General features: G+C 45.3%; 1 protein-coding gene across 3 annotated transcripts in view; it reads right to left on the reverse strand.

Annotated features, from left to right (window-relative positions):
• LOC146771981 (phosphoenolpyruvate carboxykinase [GTP], mitochondrial-like) overlaps window positions 1-20,931 on the reverse strand; it is a 216,150-nt gene that overhangs the window by 90,511 nt on the left and 104,708 nt on the right. For all 3 annotated transcript variants that reach the window (XM_085640278.1, XM_085640280.1, XM_085640279.1), the window contains exons 4-9: window positions 18,223-18,426; window positions 17,376-17,563; window positions 16,988-17,150; window positions 16,608-16,826; window positions 9,805-9,942; window positions 7,719-7,814 (exon numbers count right to left, since the gene is read on the reverse strand). In XM_085640278.1, coding sequence (XP_085496404.1) covers window positions 7,719-7,814; window positions 9,805-9,942; window positions 16,608-16,826; window positions 16,988-17,150; window positions 17,376-17,563; window positions 18,223-18,426 — 1,008 coding nt within the window. The remainder of the gene's footprint in view (window positions 1-7,718; window positions 7,815-9,804; window positions 9,943-16,607; window positions 16,827-16,987; window positions 17,151-17,375; window positions 17,564-18,222; window positions 18,427-20,931) is intronic.

Genomic DNA, 20,931 nt, shown 5'->3' on the forward strand with positions numbered 1-20,931 from the left:
GAAGGGTGAGGAATGTACCACGACACCAGATCATTCCTTGGTATGTAGGCACATTCAATTACACGGTGCATGCAATGTACAAGCCCCGATTTTGGCCTGCGTCCTACGAGGTGTCCCAGTGCCTGTGATTACGCCTTCTTTGACGCTGCTTGCAAACAGTAGTTATTTAATTTTGAATAATGAAGCTTGCTGCGGGATGTTAGTGGGAATCCCATATATAGTAACTGTATCGGAGAGGGTTGTCTGCTGCAATAATATTCTCTTTTCACCCCCGCACGGGCGGGTGGATGTTTCCATCTGGCCTTCGATTCCAACCTTGAAAGCAGAGTTCAACAAGTTGAGCAGAATAAGAGCTGTATTGTCCCAAAAAGAGGTGTCATTGACTTCCTCTCGTGAAACATTTGTCCTTCACGTTGCTAATACGCGCACTGAGGTACAGGCGGTTTTGAATACTGACCTCCCCCTACATTTCGGAGCTTTGATCCTAACTATTTTCAATGCCTCGTCCACGACCGGCCTGGCTCATTTTTTTAAACTTGTAGGCTCAGGCCTCGTGACCTCTTTCCAAACTATTTTTGGTGTGATTCCGGCATTTTTTCATTCGATTTTCTCGAGCATCTTTGGAGGTGTTCCGTTGCTTCTGGCGCTGGTGGCAGGTGTGCTGCTTTTACTTTTCATACTACGGAATGGCTGCTGTTTCTGTGCCACACGAGCACCTGTCCCGTCTGCATCTTCTTCGTGATAGGATGCTTGACTTTTATGGTACTCTGCCATTGGCGACTTTAAGCCTGGCATATGGATTATCCTTCAGGTATTCCTACTTCACCTGCGTGCAACCTGTATTTCACTGCCTGGATTGTCCCTTTGAATGGCCTCTGGATTTGTGCTTGACCAACACGGTGTCTCCGGTGCCGGATTTCGATCGACTGATGAGGCCCTTAGTGACTCACGAGTTGGCCTGTTCTGGTGTCCGGATTATGGCTTGTGGTGCGGCGCATGGTATCCTGGGTAATTGGGACATATCAACGGCTGCCTACGACTTCTTGGCTATGAGCTATTTAGAGGAACATTCCGGTTGCCCTCTGATTGTGCTAGAGGCTCCGATGGTTGAAGAACACGTATGTTCCTTTTCTTTAATTAATTGGATGGCTGAGACTTTTAGTGGCCCTGCAAACGATTTTTTGTTGGAAGCAGTTGCCATGTATGCTGCCTATACATTCATGGATTAACTGAACTATCCTCCTTTGCGCCTGTGCTACTGGACAGCAACCTCGCGCAGCATTCATTTTTTTTTCCTAATCATTGTGTTACTTATAGTATTTGGATGATAGTAGTTGTTAATATATGAAGTAAATTGTACATTTACTTAGCAAGTTTAAATAATTTTAGTCAGCTATCTAAGTAGACATGGATAAGGTAGTTAATAAATGTTTTTACATGTAAGTTTCTGGTCGTTGTTGATAAGTTCAACATGTTCTTTTTTTTACTCTAAAGAAGAACACTTTTTAATTTAGGGAGTTTATCTACTTTATGCTAAGTTCGAATGAAAAAAGCAATGGGATTTTACTTACTTCAAGTGTAGTATGACGTTTTGTAGTTGTAGTCGTAGGTTTGTATTTTCTTCTCTCAGCAAGGTAACCGTTTTTCTCCAAGTTTGGCCCAAAAATGGTAAATTACGTTAAGTGTATAATTGTTTTTATATTAGTGAGTTAATTAATGGTAGCTTTTGATTGGTTCAATTAGTGAAATTTCAAAATCATTGGTCGAGAACGTTATTTTGAATTAGAAAACCGTTAAATAATTATATGTGTGAATAGTTTTGTAAAGTAAAATAGTTAAAAAAAGTGTGTAAAATAAAAGAATAGTGCATATCGAGTTGGTAATAAAAAGACGATATTTTTTGTATATTTCTATAAGCAGATAGGTCGTCGATGTTAGTGTAGTCGATATATATGTCTAAGGTCATGTTATTTAAAATAAAGTCGATCATGTAGTAGTCGATATTTATGTTGTCGATATTAGTGTGAACGATATTAGGGTTGTCGATAAAAAAAAATCGATATTTGTGTGAATCCTTGTTTAAGTATAGGATGACGATATTAATGTAAGCGATATTTTAGTGACGATATTTATTTCTGACGATATTTATGTTAACGATATTCCATCATGGAACCATTATAACGTTGTCTTGTTTAACGATTTGTGCTCCTGTGCTCATAAAGAGTCTAGGGGATACTTTGAGTAATAAATACATATATATTTTGAATATATATCTGTGTGGTGTCCTTTCATTGGTATAAAGGGGGGTTACATATGGTAAAACAGCCTGCTTAACACGCTTTAACGAGTTTAGCCTCAAAGACTGCTTAGTCTACGCTACCACTAGGGCAGCTAGTCCGAAAAGGTTGACTTACAACCACACCATAAGGGTTGCTTGGCATGGTACAAGGTGGTCACTTTAACTAGTGAACATCATATACCAGGCCAACTTCTCACATTGTTTTTTCTAGCTTTCTGCACCGGTCTATCCCTGCTTAAGCAGGCTTAGAGCTTCCGCCTCCCTCCTGTGCCGATCAGTCTCCCTTTTAGCGTCTTTCAAGTCTAGGTCCCTAAAAGTAAGGCAACATCTGTTTAAATCCATTTAATCTAGACCGTTTAGTAGCACAAGGGGGGCTGGGGCTTGAGGACTGCTCGGTGCCCTAATATGCTGACAGTAACTCCAGCACTGCATCCCAGAAGCCCCTAAAGAAAGTCACCATTCGCTGACATTTCATACATGTTGGGCGGGGGGAGATGGGGTGGGAGGGGCGAGGGGGTTTGTTGCGAGAGAGTATCTACTAATATTCCAGAGTCTTGTTCTTGTGAAGTATACATGGCGTGAATATTTAAATTGGATAAGCTTGTAGGCTGATGATATGGCTATTGGACTAGGGGCCATCAGTGCAGTAAGCCGCTCCACTACATCCAAGGGACCAACGTAAGCCTCCTATGCCTCTATTAGTACTGAGAAGGTGCCTGGCGTATGCATCACCACTGCTTTAAACATTCACATTATCTTTTTATCTGTGAGTTTAGACATGGTGAGTTTCACCACTAATGGGTGGATTGGGGGAGCTCCTCAAGAATGGTTTGGTAGAGTGTCAGTGCATGGCGGAGCTGTAAGCAGCAGAAGAACTGGGGCTATAAAAGTCCAAACTCCTTCCTCACGGTTGTGAATGAATTTGTAGACTTACAATTGACCACAATCCCTATTATAAAGATGTCAAGTACACCCCAGCCCTGGAAACCCTCAACAGCTGCAACACTATGTCGGGAGTATCCCTGCACAGGGATGGGTTTCTCTTGTTAGCTTATTTGTCCACCCCAGGGCATGCAAGGTGTCTCTCCTTCTTACCAGTACTATCTTAGTGGCTGGTAGATCATCACTGCTGACACCTACCCCACCCAGCCCCCACAGATGTCATGTATAGGTGTTATTCCATTCATCACCCAGCTCGCTCAGAGTATTCCACGGTAACAAACATACAGTCAGTCATGACCGCTAAGTAAAACGCTTGGTAGTATGCCATAAAATCTGCCATGCCTGGATCCTCGTCAAAGACCGATTTACAATACCAGGTCAGTTCCAATCTGGCAGCTTGACTATTCCATAGACCCCCTGTCAAAAGAGAAGAGTTCGGGCCGGTTCACCCAAGAATCAGGACATGCCAGAAAGGGCCCAGTAGTTTATACCACCCTACTGGCCCCATTGGGGGCAGAACTCCCCCACCCCGAAGTCTGGTGGTAACTGGAGGCGGGAGTTACCCGCAGTAAGCCCTGGCATCCTTATGAGCCTCCAACCCAGGAGACTACCCAGAAGTCTTTGTGTCCCCCTTTCCGGGGGACGACTGGAGAATTTGCCCCGAATCTTTCCCGGGAGATGGCAGAAAGCACACTGATGCCAGGGATATTTCTTAAAGAAATAATGGGATGGGGGCTGTCTTGACATCATATACCCCTAACATTATTTGATCCCCCATGAGGACCAGAGCATTCCCATGGCAAGCAAAAGGAAATCTGCATTCTTTTAGGCGTAGTTTTGGCATATGGTTTTCACAATTGAGCTAAATCCCAATTTCCCGTCACTTGCCATGCTGAATGGCAGCACTATTCGGACTCTGGGTCAGCCAACAACCAGGAAACCGTTCTGAATTTAGACATTTCTGAAAACTAAACACCCAATGGAGTCCAGGTTGGCGCGACTTGCATGGCTCCCACTAAGTTTTCTTACTCAGAATGCCATGGAAACCCAAACTTTGGGTAAAATCACCTATTTCCCTGACATTTCTTTGAGAGAAACTTCCGGGATATGTAGTGTTCCACAAGTTCCTATCACCATGCGTTTCCACACTTCTCCTGATAAAAATGGTACCCTCACTTCTCTAAGCAATCATAACAGGAGCGGATCAAACCAGAGACCATGCACTTTGCATGGTCTCTAATTTGATCCATTCCTGTCACAGGTGCTAAATGTATCTGGTTGGCGGTTAAGCTCAGTGCTAGTCTCAGCCACAATGCAGCTATGGTATGCAAGGAAGACCTGGCCTGGATTCAGTCATATGAGGGCAAAAATGTGCTCCCATTTCAGATTATTAAAGTCTTGTCAAAGTCTATCTGAAGGACTGCTAGTACCAGGCCATGGTTATAGTGCTGTTAGTCGTGATATACATTGACTTTTGTGACATCACATATATTATAGCTTCAACATAAATGAAATTGTCGCAGCAGTTGACTGGACACTCAGGTTTACGCACTGTGGTTATGTCCACCTCAATGGAGTTTTGCGGTATCTCACCCAATTCCCTTGCAGCTGTGTGCGTGGTCAATAGATATGGTCCAGTGTGCTGGAGTGTAACTTTACTAATTCTACGGAGAATCCATTAGTTCCCAGGGCTTTCTATGAGGACATTTGACCAATAGCGCCAGTCACCTTTTTCCTCGGTAATGGGGTAGTCAATAGGGTCGCTCGTCATGTCAGTGAGGCTCTTCAGTTAAAGATCTGCTACGGAGGCCTCAGGGTAACACTATTTGAGAGCGCCCTCCCTGCTAGAACTCAGTGCTGCTGCTGGGTCTGTTACTCTCTGCCCTTCCGTATTTCAGGTGTATACGAAATGGTGTATATTTTCCTTTTTAGTCCCCAGTCCGTAGAATAAGTTTACAGTTTTATCATCTTGGTCGTAAAACTGGCTTTGGGCAATAACCACAGATTTTGGCCTCTTCTGTGAGAAGCTGTCGATACTGCAATTTGCCATTCTTAATATCAAGCAGTGGCGTTGCTGTCTGTATAGTCCCTCCACGTTAAGGAGTACCAACTCTGCAGCACAGATTTCCTCCTGCTTGCCATGCTTTATTTTCAAGATGTAGTCTACAGCCCTGCCTCTCACTACGGATTAAAATGCTTTCCATAATATTGCTGGGGAATCAATGGAACCTTTGTTAAGTCAATGGAATTTCTCGGTTTCTTTTTGTAGGGCCATCCTAAGACTAGTGTTGCTAAGACTAGTGTTTTTTTAACCCCAAGCATTAAGTCGTTACATGTTGGTTTGCTGAGCCTTGCCTCCCCTCCCTCTAGTCCTTAGCCAATTGGGGTGTACTTTGAGAGCCCTGTGGCTAAAATGTCTACCTCGGTTACCATTCTCACATTCGATAAAAAAAATTAAAACAAATAGAACTTAGAAATGGATCTGTGCACTCTTGAAAAAAAGGCGTATTATTGGTTGTAGGCATGGCAGTGCTGCCATGCATAATGTAAGCTACATGCCGTCACAAAGCAGCTGCAACAAAGTCCTCCATTGGAGTCTAGTGTGCCATGTCTGTTATTAATGGGTTATATCACTCAATTGAAGTTTACCCCACTGTGATCTCTGCAGGAGGCTGTTGGATCAATGATCAGGCTCTACCTCAAAACAAGCACACCAACCATCTGAGAGAGTACGCCACTGGCTCTAGGAAGGCTTCGGGATGATTGCCCTTCACACCCTCTGCGAAGCCCACGCATTTTAGACTGATGTGGCAGGCTCGTCCCGCTGCATCCTCTACTTCATCTATTTAGAAGATACAGACTTGTTGGCTTGCACCTCCTTAACCACTTCAAGTTTGGATATTCAGTCCTGAGCTTCATTGACTCGATTCACCGTATTCTTCGATCCTGGTGGGGGAGCACCACACCCATGCCCACTTCCCTAATATTGATCTATGGAGATGAGCATGAGAACTGGATCATCAGTGAATGAATTCTGCAGAGACTGATGAGTCAAGGTGGCTTGCGCCTGCATTGTTGTGACACAGCCAAACCCGGGGTCCATCGGTGCTATGCCATCTAACTTCGCAAATGTATCCATTTGACCTTGCTTCAGGATGAGGCTGGGTTTATCTTTATTCAAACACTCAGAAAGGGGGTGGGAGAGGAATGTAATTGATCCACCATACATCCTGCCAGATACAATAACCAAACAACGCAGTGTAAATTCCCTTGGGGTGTAGTGCAGAAAATTGTGTTCTACCTAAATTCATGGAGGTCTTACTTTTAGATAACAAGGACCCTCACCCACTAAGAATGAGTGCTTCATCCTCTGGTCCTGCTCCTCGTTGAGCAAGTCCCAACAGGCTTGAAAGATGGAGCGCTTAGTGGATGGGTTGCCTAGGCGATATGTAGAAAGGGCTTGTAAGAGGTGACTGAGGATCACCTGGAGATAAACAGTAGTTTATTTATAACTTTTTTGCTACCTTCGCCAAGGTTAAAAAGTTGAGTCTGACATGATGAAATAAAGTAGTCCTATGTTCTCCGTACTGGTCAATGAGTTTCTGCCTAGTGTTGCCTCTATAGGTCGGTAGCATTTGTTAGCTCAAAGGAGTAATATGTAAGCCTCAATCAAAATCTTGTCCTTAATCTAGATGTGTGTAAAGTTTTGAAAAATAGAGAGAAAAAAGTGTACAAATGACAAACTACAGTGAGAAAGACAATAGAGAGCGTTTATACTAAACTGTTTGTTGCATCGCCTCTATAGACCCTAGTGGTCTGTAGTTCATGCATCATGAGGAGCAAGGGCCTGGTGAAATCCTAACAGTCAGACAGTCGTTACAGGTTACACAGGCAAGTAACCCCTGAGTTGCAGGCTCATGACCTCAGAAGGGTTTATCTTTAGCCATGGCATCTCAAGGGTTTGGCCTTTCACCATTCAATCCCACCACTTTGTAGAGCGACTGCATCTCTAAAACGGATTGTATGCCTACCATGCTGAAAATGCCCAACAGCCTCTTGTACGTCCCTCATCTAGAGACCTAGCTCATGTCCAGTAATGGATGTAACTACTATACAGCCCTTACACGTGTCAGGTTACGTAGAGGTCAAACACATACACACCCCATCTTAGGTTAACGCTGCTGATCTGCTTTTTTTTATTTTTTACACAATACTAGGCAGACCCTACTACTCACAGTGAAGCCATGATGGGCAAGGATCCTGCATCTCAGACCTCACTGGGTAAGGTCTCTGCCAAGCTACTTTCAGACCACAATGAGTGGGCTGGCATACCTCTAACCTTGAAAGGCACTTAACACTTGGCATCCACTTCTCAAAGGCCCCATGTTGGGTGACTCTCCCCATGCTTCTGCCAAACAAGTCGATGGAGGCATTCCCACAGCTGTCACATGCAGATTGGGTTTGGCACAGGTCTTACCTTTATGTTCAGCTGCTGCCGTGGACTCTGATCGCATAGCGGCACCGACAAACACCCCGTGACGCCAGCTGAACGACTCGTACACCAAAGGCACTCCTAGAAGTGAAAGATGGCAGAGGTCACAACACCGTAAAGAAACTGATGGGGTTTCAAGGGGTAAGGCGGGAGGCCTGAGAGTTAGGCGGTGACCTTTAAGTGGTACCTCACAGCAAACCTCGAAGCTACTGCTCCACAATAAAAATGCCACTGTCAGATATGCTGCGTTTAATAACTGGGCTACATTGAGTTTCAAGCATGTGCAGAACAAGATGAAGTCATCACAGACTGAAACTGATCATGGGACCTGCTGAATGTTTCCCAGATACCCAAATAGTGCCCCAGGTGTTTTCACTACTTAAGGCATTTCCAAAAGCAAGATTCAACAGGTCCTGAGGCTCCAGGGTGGACTTCCCTGAGATTCACAGGGATCATTTTAAGCAGCAAGGTAAGGGGACCCACAACATGACTTGGAATACAAATAATGGAAAGATTACTTCTGCAGTTTAGATGAGGTCATAACCTGATTCATGTGCGATGTGACATGGGAGACAGAGACAATGGAGGGAGGGCCATGTTAAATAAGTGGTGCGCCTCAAGATAACCAGCTCACCACAAATCCCATTTATAAAACCATAATTGGAAGATTGTGGGCAAAGATATGGGGGTGGGGCTTGCATGTGGGAAGTAAAGATCCACCCCACATGGGTATTCACTGAGGGGAAAAGCTACTGAAGTAAACAGCCAAGTATTGAGAGTGAGAGCCAAGTGATGAGAGAGGCTATGAGCAGTAAATACCTGCCCCCATGGAGCTATGTATGGGTGAATGGCTGTGGATATTAAATAACCAGCCCTGCGGGCTAATAATTGTGGTGACTGTCTACAGGTAATAAATTCCCACTCCTCAGTAGTGGCTCCTGGTGGGAGTGCTGCGGGGTGGTGAGGCGGGACGGGGGAGGGGCAGGGTAGGGGGTAGTAAACCACGGAATACGGCCAAATTGAGGTAAGTACATAAATAGATAAAACTAATTACATTACGCACATTTGGCGTTGCGGCGTGCGCAATGTGATTTGTTTTATTTATTTATTAATGTACTTACCTCCGTTCGGCCGTATTCTGTGGTTTTCTACCCCCTCCGCCCCGCCTCACCGCTCCGCAGCACTCCCACCAGGAGCCGCTACTGCCACTCCTGGGTGGTAATAATGGAGCTGAAATGCTGTGGGCTGTGCATTCTAATCCCGAAGGATGTATAATGGTGATATAAATGATGGGAAAAGCAATAGGAAGAATATACCCTCTAAGATTTTAATGGACATTTAAAAAACGCCATGACCCCGCATTTTATTGAATAATAGTATGCACTGAAAAGAAACACTGGAGGTGAAAACTATCTTCTATAAACACCCCCTGAGGAAGATCGTAATGGAGGTGAAGACCTAGGAGCAGTAAATCCCAAGGCCTGGTGTATAAATGGAGGTGAAAGTTTCCAGGGGAGAGGAGTTGGCCTAACGGCTAGGGCGGTCGACCTCGAATCTGGGGAACTGGGTTCGAGTCTCGGCAATGACGCTGAACACCCTGTGATTCTGGGCGAATCACTTAATCTCCCTTTGCCTAACAAAAATGTAATGCAATTGGTGCTCATGTAGAGTGCTTCGATACCCGATTCGGGTCAAGTTCGGGCTATATAAAACTCTGTAAAGTAAAAATTTTAAAAACAGGCAGTGAAGCCTCAGGCCCAGAGTACAAACGAGGAAAAAGGGAAAAAAAAGGCTAAGATCAATGAAATTCCAAGCCTGGTGTTAGCAATGGTGGCTATATATTTCTCAACAACTTTCATGTATTTCGGGTTATGAGCAATGGTGAATGCCTATGGGCGTCAAATACCCACCATGCGTATATGAAGCAAGATGGGGAAAACCCTATGAAATGTACTATTTCACTGATAAAGATCACCCTACCTCCTCCACCAGCAGTGCTCCATCACCTTTCATCAGCAGCTGATGGCATCACTAGCCCCCCTCTCTCATGTATACCACTAACTGGACTTACCTTTGGGTCTCCGGCCCCCAAAGATGATTGCTTCAATGGGCACTCCTTCTGGCGACTCCCAGGCTTCATCAATGATGGGGCATTGCCCTGCGGGAGCACAGAAACGGGAGTTTGGGTGGGCACATGGCTCCTTGTCACCTGGAAAACAGAAGGGAACAGATTGAGGGTTAATATAAATAAACAAAAATGTATTAAAAAAAGGGGGGGGGGGGGAGAAGAAGACATCAAGCATCCCTGAGACTATGTGACGATAACACTCCGCCCCCTCCACCTTGCAAGTAGAATGGTCTCCATGACCAACAAGCATTGGCATAGCCAATAGGTCTCGCATTTGGGACCTTATAAGTGTTTAGCCATGCAACAGTTGGTGTTGTTGCACCAAGGATATTGTGCTGCATAACTAAATACTTACAAAGGTCCCAAAAACGAGACCTATTGGCTATGCCAATGCGTGTTCATTTTTGAGATTTTGTGCGGTCCACGGTGTCTGCTAAAGTTTCATGTCGCCCAGGAGTGTGAAAGGTGGCTCGGTGACAGGGAGAGTGGATGAGGGCGTGTAACAAATGATCCTTTAGAGTGCAGATTGGATCTGACAGTCCAAGGAACTCCCCCTCAAAGGAGCTTTTTTTTTTTTAGCAGAGTTTTATATAGCGCAAACTTGACCCAAATCCAATCAGGTATCAGAGTGCTTTACATAGCACCGGTTACGTTACATGAGGACACACATTCATTTTGGTTAGGCACAGGGAGATTAAGTGATTTGCCCAGAATCACAGGATGTTCAGCGTCGTTACCGAGGCTCGAACCCAGTTCCCCAGGTCCACACAGACTACATGCATTTACACAAATTTGCTTATTTAGGTCTTTCTCGGAAAAGGATCATGACGGACCTGCACACATATACCGGCTGTTTTGCCATGGGTACTGCGCAAGCGCTGTGCCGGCGAAACCTGACAACACAGATGGCTTGTGCAATAGGATCCTGTAATTTCCCTTTCTTAGAAGGGTTACTCGCAATCGGTGATTATCTGGCAAATGAGGTTCAGCGTTCCCTGAAGCACTAAACCTCGAACCGGACTGCTTTGATATGTTTTAGAGAAAACCCGGTAATTCTGGCTCCTTTGGAATGTTATTTCCAGGAAGTACGAAGCCCCCGCCAAGAGACCTTTATATGTATTGTGCGTTTAAAAAAGTATAAATCAGTCAAATCATAACAAAACTCCCTCTATAGCACAGTTCTTCAAACTGTGGGGCGCGCCCCCCTGGGGGGGCGTGGATGGGTTCCCAGGGGGGCGCGAAGGCCTCTGCAAGCACATGTAAATGAAGACGCCTGGAAGTGCAGCGATGTTTATTCGCTGCATTTCCAGGCTGTCTTCATTTACTCCGAAGCCCTAAGAGTGCCGTGGGGCAAGAGGTCAGTGAGTGTGCTGCTGGGGGCTCACTGGGCAGTGTCTGGAGTCTTATTAAGACTCCAGCACGCCCACGTTTTTCACCGGTCTTTAAAGACCATTTGCATACCTTAGGAAACAGGTTATGGAGGCTGTTTTGTTTTTCTTTTTCCAGTAACCCCTGGGTCCCGGCTCTGCCTATTCCTCCTTAAATTTGTATTTTACATATACTGCTGTAGTGTGAAAATGCATTTCATGAAAATTAATATAAAAAAAGGGTTGCCAATAGAAAAAATACCAGCCATGTATGTTTAAAGAGCCTGCAAAGACCTTGCTTTGACACTAAATAGGTTCTTAAATAAAAAAGTAGGTATTCATTTGTAATTTGACTCTGTCTGTTCCTTTTATTTTCAGTCATGAAACATTCAGGCAGCCCTAGAACACATTTAAAAGTGCTTTATATTTGCTTTTCCCAGTATGCACAGATAAAGTGCTGAAAATAGGGCTTTAGGTGACTGTTTATTTGTGTACCTTCTGCAACATCAGAATAATGAGCTGGCAACCCTAATCATAAGACTGGAAGTTTGTTGCAGGATCAGCACATTATTTATTTCCTTCACCCTCGATTCCCTGATTTAATTCCATAGTAGCAATAGTTTAACTTGTATCTGAAACCCTACGCCCGCCAATAACATGCTGATTAACTTCAAGTGTCTGGGAATTCAACCTGCATTCGGACAACTCACTCCTCATTCTCACCCTGCACTCACAGCGCATAGTTATGGTTTTCCCGCATTTGCCACACAATCCATCATCTGCTGTATAATTTGCAGATTAAAAAATGCAGCAACACGTTACCTCATAGTGGAAGGCCCTTTCTAAATGTTGACTGGTCACCTTTCTGTTGCTTACTGCTATATGTGGGTGTTAATGTGGTACTTATGAGGGGCAATAAAGGCCAGGACAATGTTAACAAGTGTAAAAGTAGCAAAATAGTGCAGTAATGCCATCACAAAATATGCAGCATAATTTGCCTTTGCTTGCTGCAGAATTTAGTCAACCATGCTGCATGTTTTGGTCTTCTCCTGCCGCATAATTCCAATGGCCCTGTATATAGTGCTATGAGGTCCCAGCCTGTGGCAGAAAGCACTGTGAACATGCAAGTCATTATTTTAAAACAGTATTTACATACTCTAAGCTAGGCAGCGGCAACATGATGCAGTGATTGAGATAAAACAAGTTCTTACAAAACATACTTTTTAGTAATAAGTAATCAAACTGTATCAAATGCAGACATTTTTGTAAGTGTCTCCACTATTCCAGATTCCAGCTGATAACTCCTTTACATTACATCTTAAAAAGAATAGATCTTTGCCACCATAAAGCTTTAAGCAGATCCACTGGAATTATTCAGCAGAAGAGGACAACATTATGCGGCAGGGTTGACTAAATTATGCAGCAAGAAAAGGTAAATTATGCGGCACAATGCGCCACATTTTGTGGTTAATATTACTTCATTATTTTGTCATTTTAACTCACGGTAACACTGTCAGGGGAAATATTTCACCTCATTAGTACCAGTGTAGCACCCAAATACAGCAGTAAGCAACCACAAGATTACCAGTCAATCTTTGCAAAGGGCCTTCCACTGCTCCGGAACACTTTGTCACGCTTTAAGTAACTTTTGTTCCGTTTGAGCTAGAATCAAGTTTTTTTTGTTGAAATCTGCAGAGTATGTAGCACATGCAATACACTGATAATTATGTGGAAAACGCTGCTGCAGAAACTCATAATTCCATGGTTTCTTTTTTAACTTTCTGCACTACCACCCGCACTTCAATTTCAGGCAGAGGCATCTCAAAGTCAGTATTAACCATTCAGGGGCAGTTTTTTTGTGAAAGCTGAGTCCATGGGGTGGCAGGTAGAAGGCCAGCAGGGTGCATTCAGATGCAGAGCCCTAATCCTCTCGACCCCTGGGGCCTCACAGTAATGGTCTAGGAGACAGAGGAAAGGAGCGAGATTCATAGATATTGTCAAACAGAAGGCCCAGAATAGGGAGCACTGTATGCGGACTCATTTTTATGTTTACAAATGGTCTGAGACCACTTCTTCAGCGAGATACCCCAAAGAAGGGGACAATATGAGTGTTTTTGTTTTTTTAAAAGGGACATTCATTAGTGAAGCTGGTACTGCTGCCAAGTGTGTAAGTGGCCACTGCTGGTTATCATAAAGGAGCAGATGCAGCAGGACTGGGGCCCATGGATTTTGGGGGGCCCACTGCATCACAATTATGACCGTCTACCTTTAAAAAAAGGGGCATCAGAGCTTATTGTCCTTTCAAGCATTAGGACAGAGGTGATGATCCATCATGGAGGGGAAGAGGTAAAAAAAGCAAAGGAGATAGCCTGCTACTCAGGACTGCAGTTATTATTAATGCAGCAGGTATAGTTGCATTGGGGTCAAACAGTGTGAGGGGCTCACAACACCCCAATTATGGGTAGCAGTTTGTTTGGGATATCTGTTTTTGTTTGATGCATTTGCTGTTTTATAAGTCTCCTATTTGGTGCAGTTCATAAGCTATAGAAAAAGTATTCCTGAAATCATCTTATAAGCCTCGCTTCCTGCACGCAGCCATGTCCCTCCCGCTCCCCCAATCCTGGTCATGAAGTTTTGGAGGGGGGCCTGACCTCAAAACATTTTGCTTAGGGGGGGCTCAGAGTTAAAAAGTTTGAAGACCTCTGCTCTATAGCCATGCATCATTTCCTGGATAGATGTCATTCTCACGTTTTCATTTTGTTTGCATCACGGCCATTTTGCATATTTTGTCTCCTGCTACTTGTCTAACATTTTATGCATTTAAAAAATGTTTAATGCTTGAATACTGGTTGCATTGTCCCCCCGGAGCTTTTGGTGTCAACACAACAAGTGTGGCACACCTGGGCATACACGTCATCAATTCAGTCATTGATTAAAAATTAAACATTAAAGTGCAGGTACTCTGACTCCCAGGATACCTGGCTGCAACGCAGAAGTGCAGATACGCTATCATTAAAAGTTTGCTAGTTAAAAATACGGAACTGTGCCTTTCAAATTCAAAAGTGCAGCTACCTAATAACTGTCCATTTAAAGCATGGATTTTCTTGTTAAGGGGCGGACCTCCCTAGTTTAATGAGTCAAAGCCCATTTCGCTCTCGTTTTATTGAAGAAATGCAAACGTCTGTCTGCCTGCTAAATCGCTAAAACATTCCCCCGGTCCGAAACAGAGAGGTCTGAATTGAATCATTCTAATATAAGGCGGATCTCATAATAAAGTTCCTGGCTTGGGAGCCGTGTGCTGACAGTACTCTACGTGCGCATGGGCTGCGGGACGATGACTTGTGAAATGCCTTTGGTTTCTAGGTCATTTCTTTAATTAGAGACCAGTTCAAAAGATGCTCGACCTCTGTGGTTTGTGGCTAGGTGCGAGGTGTGTGAGCCTGAAGGCCACCCTAAAAGAAAGGCTGGCAGCAAGATGAGCAACAGGGCGCGAGGCTTGCAGAACTGAGCCTCACTGTACTGACTGTACAGTATTCTGAGAACTGCTGCTATGAGATCCCCGCCCCTGCACACCTACTGGCTGTACATCCATGAAAATGAATGCGTCCGTCTGTAATGCAGCTGGTGCTCAAGTGAAGCACTCCGATACCTTCAGTTCGCGTTGGCGCTTAGTAAAATGACTTTAAAAAAAAAGAAAGAACAGCAGGAGTGGGAGGAGATAGGAAGCACAAGCAGAGGGAAGGGTAAAGCAGCACGAAGGAGCAAGAGGGCATGGAGACTGTAAGCCCAAAAAAACAAGCAGGAAGTGGGATAAGGGAGGGGGTGGCAAATGGTGAGCACTTTAGCGGCCGCTTTGATGTTCTCAGTGGCCGCGCGGCTCACTGAGAACATCAAAGCGCCCGCGAAAGAGATCAGGCAGGCTGACAAATGGTGCGCGCGCCCGGCGCACATGCACTGTATTTGGAGGCCTGAAAAGCACTAGTCTGCACTTCCAGATCCCCCTTTAACAAAAGCTCTCGCGAGAGCAGCGCTAAAGCGCTGGATCAGACGAGACCTGAAAATGGAACACATGTCCCTTCTTACCCTGCATTATCCACTAGTTTCTGGTGTCATAACTATCACAGGGTTTACTCCCTCTCTCGATGTGCCTCGAACTCAGTTCTCCATGCCTCCCAACTCTACCACTGACCCTCACAGTTCAGCTCCCCGAGCATCACAAATCTCAGCACCCAAGTATACATCTGGCCCAGGCGTCCAGGTGGACACGGGCCCCAGTGAGAACCATTTCATCTCTTCAGAAAAATGCATCAAGTCTCAGATATCCTACGTGCCAGCCGTCAGTGGGCTTCTCCCCCCCATCCTGAGTATAGCAAAGTCACTCCAGCCCAGCCAGAAGTACGTATGCTACTGGTAGTCACAGCACTTCAGTGAAGCCCAAGAAAATGTTGTTTTCTGTATCGTAACCGCTACAGGGACAATTGGTGTTTGGGATTTAACTTTAAACTTGGTCTGAGCATTTCAGCATAGATTACCTCCATGCTGTAAATATATTTTTGATACAGTTTACTAAATCAACGTTTACAAATTAACAGCCACAGTACTTTTGATATAGGTGGAGACACATCATTCAGTAAAGGCTATTAGGGAAACATGAAACTAAAAAGGATATGTCTTAGAAGCAGGTGGGGCAAATCTATCTTTGACTCGTACTAGCCATATCTGTCCCTGTGCAAGCTGTGCAGAGATAGCTCTCTTGCAAGAGTGACAGTGATAGCACTTTGGAAATAACAAAAGTCTGTCCTTGGAACATACCAAATGTGGCTGTGCCGAGTTAGCAGGTTACAGCACCCACTGTGGATGTCCACGGGACAGGAGTGAACACAGCGGAAAGGTTGCATTCCTTCCAGTACTCATCTTATTTCATGAATAATGGAAGGCTGGAAAAGTAAGTTAGCCTGGTCAGAATTGTAACTTGAGACAAGCAGCTCACAGGGAATGTCTACATCAAGTACTAAACATGGTGTCATGTTGTCTCATTGTAACACTGTGCAATGCGGAATGGTCAATGGGTCTTCGCTGCATCTGTCATTCCGCATAAAACGGACAGGCTTTCTGTGTGTGCGCCATAAGAGCACACCGGACAGACCATTTCTATTTCCTTGATGGATCTCACAGTTCCCTTTTGCCTCGGATACAAAGGGTGAGGGGGACATGCTTGACGGACCACCGGGTCTGTGCTCATAGCGCTGCTAAGCAGGTCAGGATTTGGGTATGCCTGTATGGATTGTAACAAAGACTAAAAGGGCCACAAGTCAGGGGGCATAGACATGATATGGTTACTAAAGGGAATCCTCCATTGCTCCCCTCAAAGGCACTCACCCTGCTTCCATGGCTTGCCAAGCCAGGACACGACCGTAGCCCCGGAAGGCAGAGGCTCGTCGATGCCCTCCCAGTAGACGCCGCCTTCACTGGTCTCTGCCACATTGGTGAAGACCGTGTTCTTCTGCATGGTCCTCATGGCATTGGGATTAGTCTTCATGGAGGTACCTGGCGCTACGCCAAAGAAGCCATTTTCAGGGTTGATGGCTCGGAGGCGCCCTGCAGAGGAGACAGAAACAAAGGGTTAGGGGGAGATGAAAGGGGGAGCCTCAGGGAAGGAAATGCAGATGTGTCGAACGAGTGAGTCGAGAGAGAGAAGTGAGAGGAGGTTTCACACATGAAGCTAGCAGAAGAGAGCCGCTTGTAGGAAGGATGGTCACCTTCAGCGTCAAACTTCATCCACGCAATGTCATCCCCAACACACTCCACTTTCCAGCCAGGCAGGGAGGGGCTCATCATGGCCAGGTTGGTTTTCCCGCAGGCACTGGGGAAAGCTGCTGCAATGTACTTCTTCCGTCCCTGCGGATTCGTGATTCCTAAAATCTGGAAGAAGTTGGTGAGAAAGACATTTATGAAAATATGAAGCCAATCCATCTTTCTATGCCCAGCTCTGCCAGTCATTCTTCACTTCGGTCTTACTCTGCAGTTTTACTCTGCTCACTAGCGCGTGATTAACCCATCATCGCTTAGCCTTGAGCATCCTATGACCATCTCCCATGCCTCCCTTCTCTGGCCCTTTTCCCCCTCTCACATTTTTGCTGTACTTACCAACATGTGCTCAGCCAGCCAGCCCTCATCTTTGGCAATGCGGGACGCAATGCGCAGTGCGAAGCATTTCTTGCCGAGCAGAGAGTTGCCGCCGTAACCGCTGCCAAAGGAGAAGATCTCCCTCCGATCTGGCACGTGGGCAATCAGGGTGCTCTCGGGATTACAAGGCCAGCCATTGGTAAGCGGTGCTTTGTGGGAGGCAAGGGGACCCATATGCATGAATGTCAAAAGTACAGTCTGACCAGGCTGAAAGAACGAAGCTTATGCCCACATGTCATGCCCTCATACCCCCATACTAGCGCTTGTTCACACTAAAGAAACTCCTCCCCAGCGATGCTGGTCAGTGGTGGAACTCTTCAAACTTGTCCCCTTGAACCCCCACTCTGGAGACACTCCAATACCAGTCGCAAGCAAATGTCTCCACCCAGCTATGGGATACAACTTATTCCACCCTCCAGCCATTCCCAACCAACCATTCAATACAACACTCCCATCGGCCACTCCACACCCTGTAATACTAAACAAGACACTCAAATACAATCCAAGTGACACAATACTCCACAGCCCCCACAGTCGTGTAACACTTCACACAGCCAGTTTCTTGATAATCCACTGCTCTCCCCAAAACTACACAACAAGCCACACTGCTTCTTCTGTCCATAATCAGGAAAAAACCCAACTCAACATATCAAGGAACACGCTACGTTGGACGGATGGGAGATACGCTACTACTTCTTAGTGAACCTCTGGCTCTCCGGAGATGGGAGATACGCTACCACTTCTTAGTGGACCTCTGGCTCTCCGGACTGGAGCTCCATCTCAGATGGCTATGAAGCTACTTAGTTACCTCGCAATGGCAGGGGTCGTCCCACGGAGTGTAGGCACTTCACAAACTCCTCATCCCCAAGAGTGGCCAGCACACGGGACCCCATCCGTGTCATTATTTTCATACTGGCAACGACGTATGGCGAGTCTGTGACCTGGACTCCGATCTTAGAGAGGGGAGATCCAATAGGACCCATGCTGTACGGAATCACATACATGGTGCGACCTATGGGGCAGACATGATACAATGCAAGGAGCATTACCATACATGGGGATAAGGTTATAATCAGGTAGATTGGAGACAGCGTTTCACTGGTGTGAGAAAAAGAAAGATTAAAAAGTAGGGTGTTATTAAAAATGGAAAGAAAACATAAGGGAGTCAGAGGTAAACTCGAGACAAAATAATCTCCCTGTGATCGACGGTCACAGATGTTCTTATTACAACGAATTTGTTCTAATTTCATAATTCGCTTGGAAAAAGCAAATGATATCATATGTAGTATGCAGCATTTAATGATAGGTTACTAGAGGCATCACTTTTAATCCACGAGCACCACTGGCACATGGCTTTTCCTGTCCTCCCTCAATAACAAAGTGAGATGATGGGCAGTATGTGGAGTGGTAAAAGGCTTTTGCCATTTTTCAGCTCAACGTGGATGGCACCAACTAATTCTATGCTTAAAGACTTTCCTGCAAAAATGGCAAAAGACCGTCAATGTTCAAGCTCGGCGTAGATGGCACTATGCTACTCTTATGCTTACAAACTCTGCTGGGAAAAAAGGCATTTGAGGCGAGTAGTTTGAGAGTGTTCCATATGAAGGAGCTGCACTCCACCTAAAACCTGGAACTACTCCGGGTTCCTATTGTGTGTGTGCATAATCCATGGGGCACTCCAAGCCTGTAAAATGGCTGGGTATGGATAAGATCAGAAAATGCGCCTTTTTTATAAATAAATACACAAAGGGAGTGGGTTAGAGAAGCATTGAAACAAGGGAGATGTATGTCGGTCAGAGAACATGTGTCAGGTAAACATGAAGAAGGAGCTACACAACAACAAACCCCTGTGGCTGTCCTTCTGCTTCAGCTTTTTATGTTAGAAAATGGGTGGACCTCGTATGTTGTTCTCCATTAGAGAGTGGTCAGAACTATACAATGGCGGCGCCCATAAAGCTTGCATCCTTTTCTTGATTTAAGCGCTCTGAATTGAAGGAGTGAAATGGCAGATCATACGCGTTACTGAGATACTACAGCAAGGGACTCTGGAATCCCACTGTCACCGTGATACTCCTTGGTGACTTGTGGTGCCTGGAGTACATGTAGTTCGGGTACTTCAGTGGTGTGTCCATATGTTATAGAGGTTAGTGCCTGTAGTTAGGATTAGGTAAGGGTTTCCGGTTAAAGGCATGTTTTGCTTTCTTAATGAATCTGACATCAGTCAACAAATCTGGGCTTAAATGTGTTCCACTTTGGTTCTTTATGACAAGCTGGGTGCAGATCTGTTTATTGAGGGCCAAAACTAAAACTGATATTTCGAATTTCAACTCCCCTAGGTACAGGTCACACGGATAAACAGAATTACACCAAACTTGCCATGCAAATGGAACTTTACTCAAGGGAGTAAGTGCATTTGTTTAGTGTGGTGTAAACCCGGTCAGTAGTTTGAGAAATTAGAATTTAAAAAGTGTTCCAGTCTAGACTTGAAGAGGTAAAATTTTAGCGATATCAATCATTAATTTACGAACCCTCCACGCATTCAGAAATCCATGGGCGGGGGGGGGGGGAAGAGAAGAGAGAGAAGAGAGAGAGAGAGAGAGAGAGAGAGAGAGAGAAAGGAGAGAGAGAGAAGAGAGAGAAGGAGAGAGAGAGAGAGAAGGAGAGAGAGAGAGAGAGAAGGAGAGAGAGAGAGAAGGAGAGAGAGAGAGAGAGAGAGAGAGAAGGAGAGAGAGAGAGAAGGAGAGAGAGAGAGAGAAGAGAGAGAAGGAGAGAGAGAGAGAGAGAGAGAGAGAAGAGAGAGAGAGAAAAGAGAGAGAGAGAGAGAGAGAGAGAGAGAGAGAGAGGGAGAGAGAGAAGAGAGAGAAGGAGAGAGAGAGAGAGAAGGAGAGAGAGAGAGAGAGAAGGAGAGAGAGAGAGAAGGAGAGAGAGAGAGAGAGAGAGAGAGAGAGAGAGAGAGAGTAAAAGAAGAAGAATAAAAAGAATTATTATTATTATTGTTATTGTGTTGTCGCTGCTATTACCCAACACGGAGCACCAAACAAAGAAAAAAGATACATACGGGAACAGGGTGAAGCTACCCTAAAGCACGTGAGGGCCCCCAAAGGAACCCCATCAAAAAAATGGATATATATATATATTTTTTTTTTAAACATGGTGAGACTCAGAAATCATGTGCTGGATTTGTGAATTCTAGAGCCTCCCAGAGTCCAAAGGTTTGCAAAATCCTCAAATGAAAAAAAGAAGAATGGATGATGCAGCTGGAGGTGCCACACGCGAGGTTTGGCACTCGGCCCTGCGGTCAACAATGATGCACAGGCTGGAGGCCGCGGTTGGCAGCCTGCAGTGGGTTGGCGAAGGAACTAGCAAACGGCCAGACCCTGATCCCAAGCCATGTCTGTGGCCAGTGCTACCCCCACCCCCCCAGAGGTACTGTCGAAGGCCCCCTGTGAAGCAGGAATTGGCTTCCCATAGTGGGTTTGGCCACATGCCAGGCCTTAGCCCTATGTGCCAGCCCTCA

The sequence above is a fragment of the Triturus cristatus genome, unplaced genomic scaffold (genome assembly GCF_964204655.1).
Source record: "Triturus cristatus unplaced genomic scaffold, aTriCri1.1 SCAFFOLD_168, whole genome shotgun sequence".
In the NCBI taxonomy this organism is placed as follows: domain Eukaryota; kingdom Metazoa; phylum Chordata; class Amphibia; order Caudata; family Salamandridae; genus Triturus; species Triturus cristatus.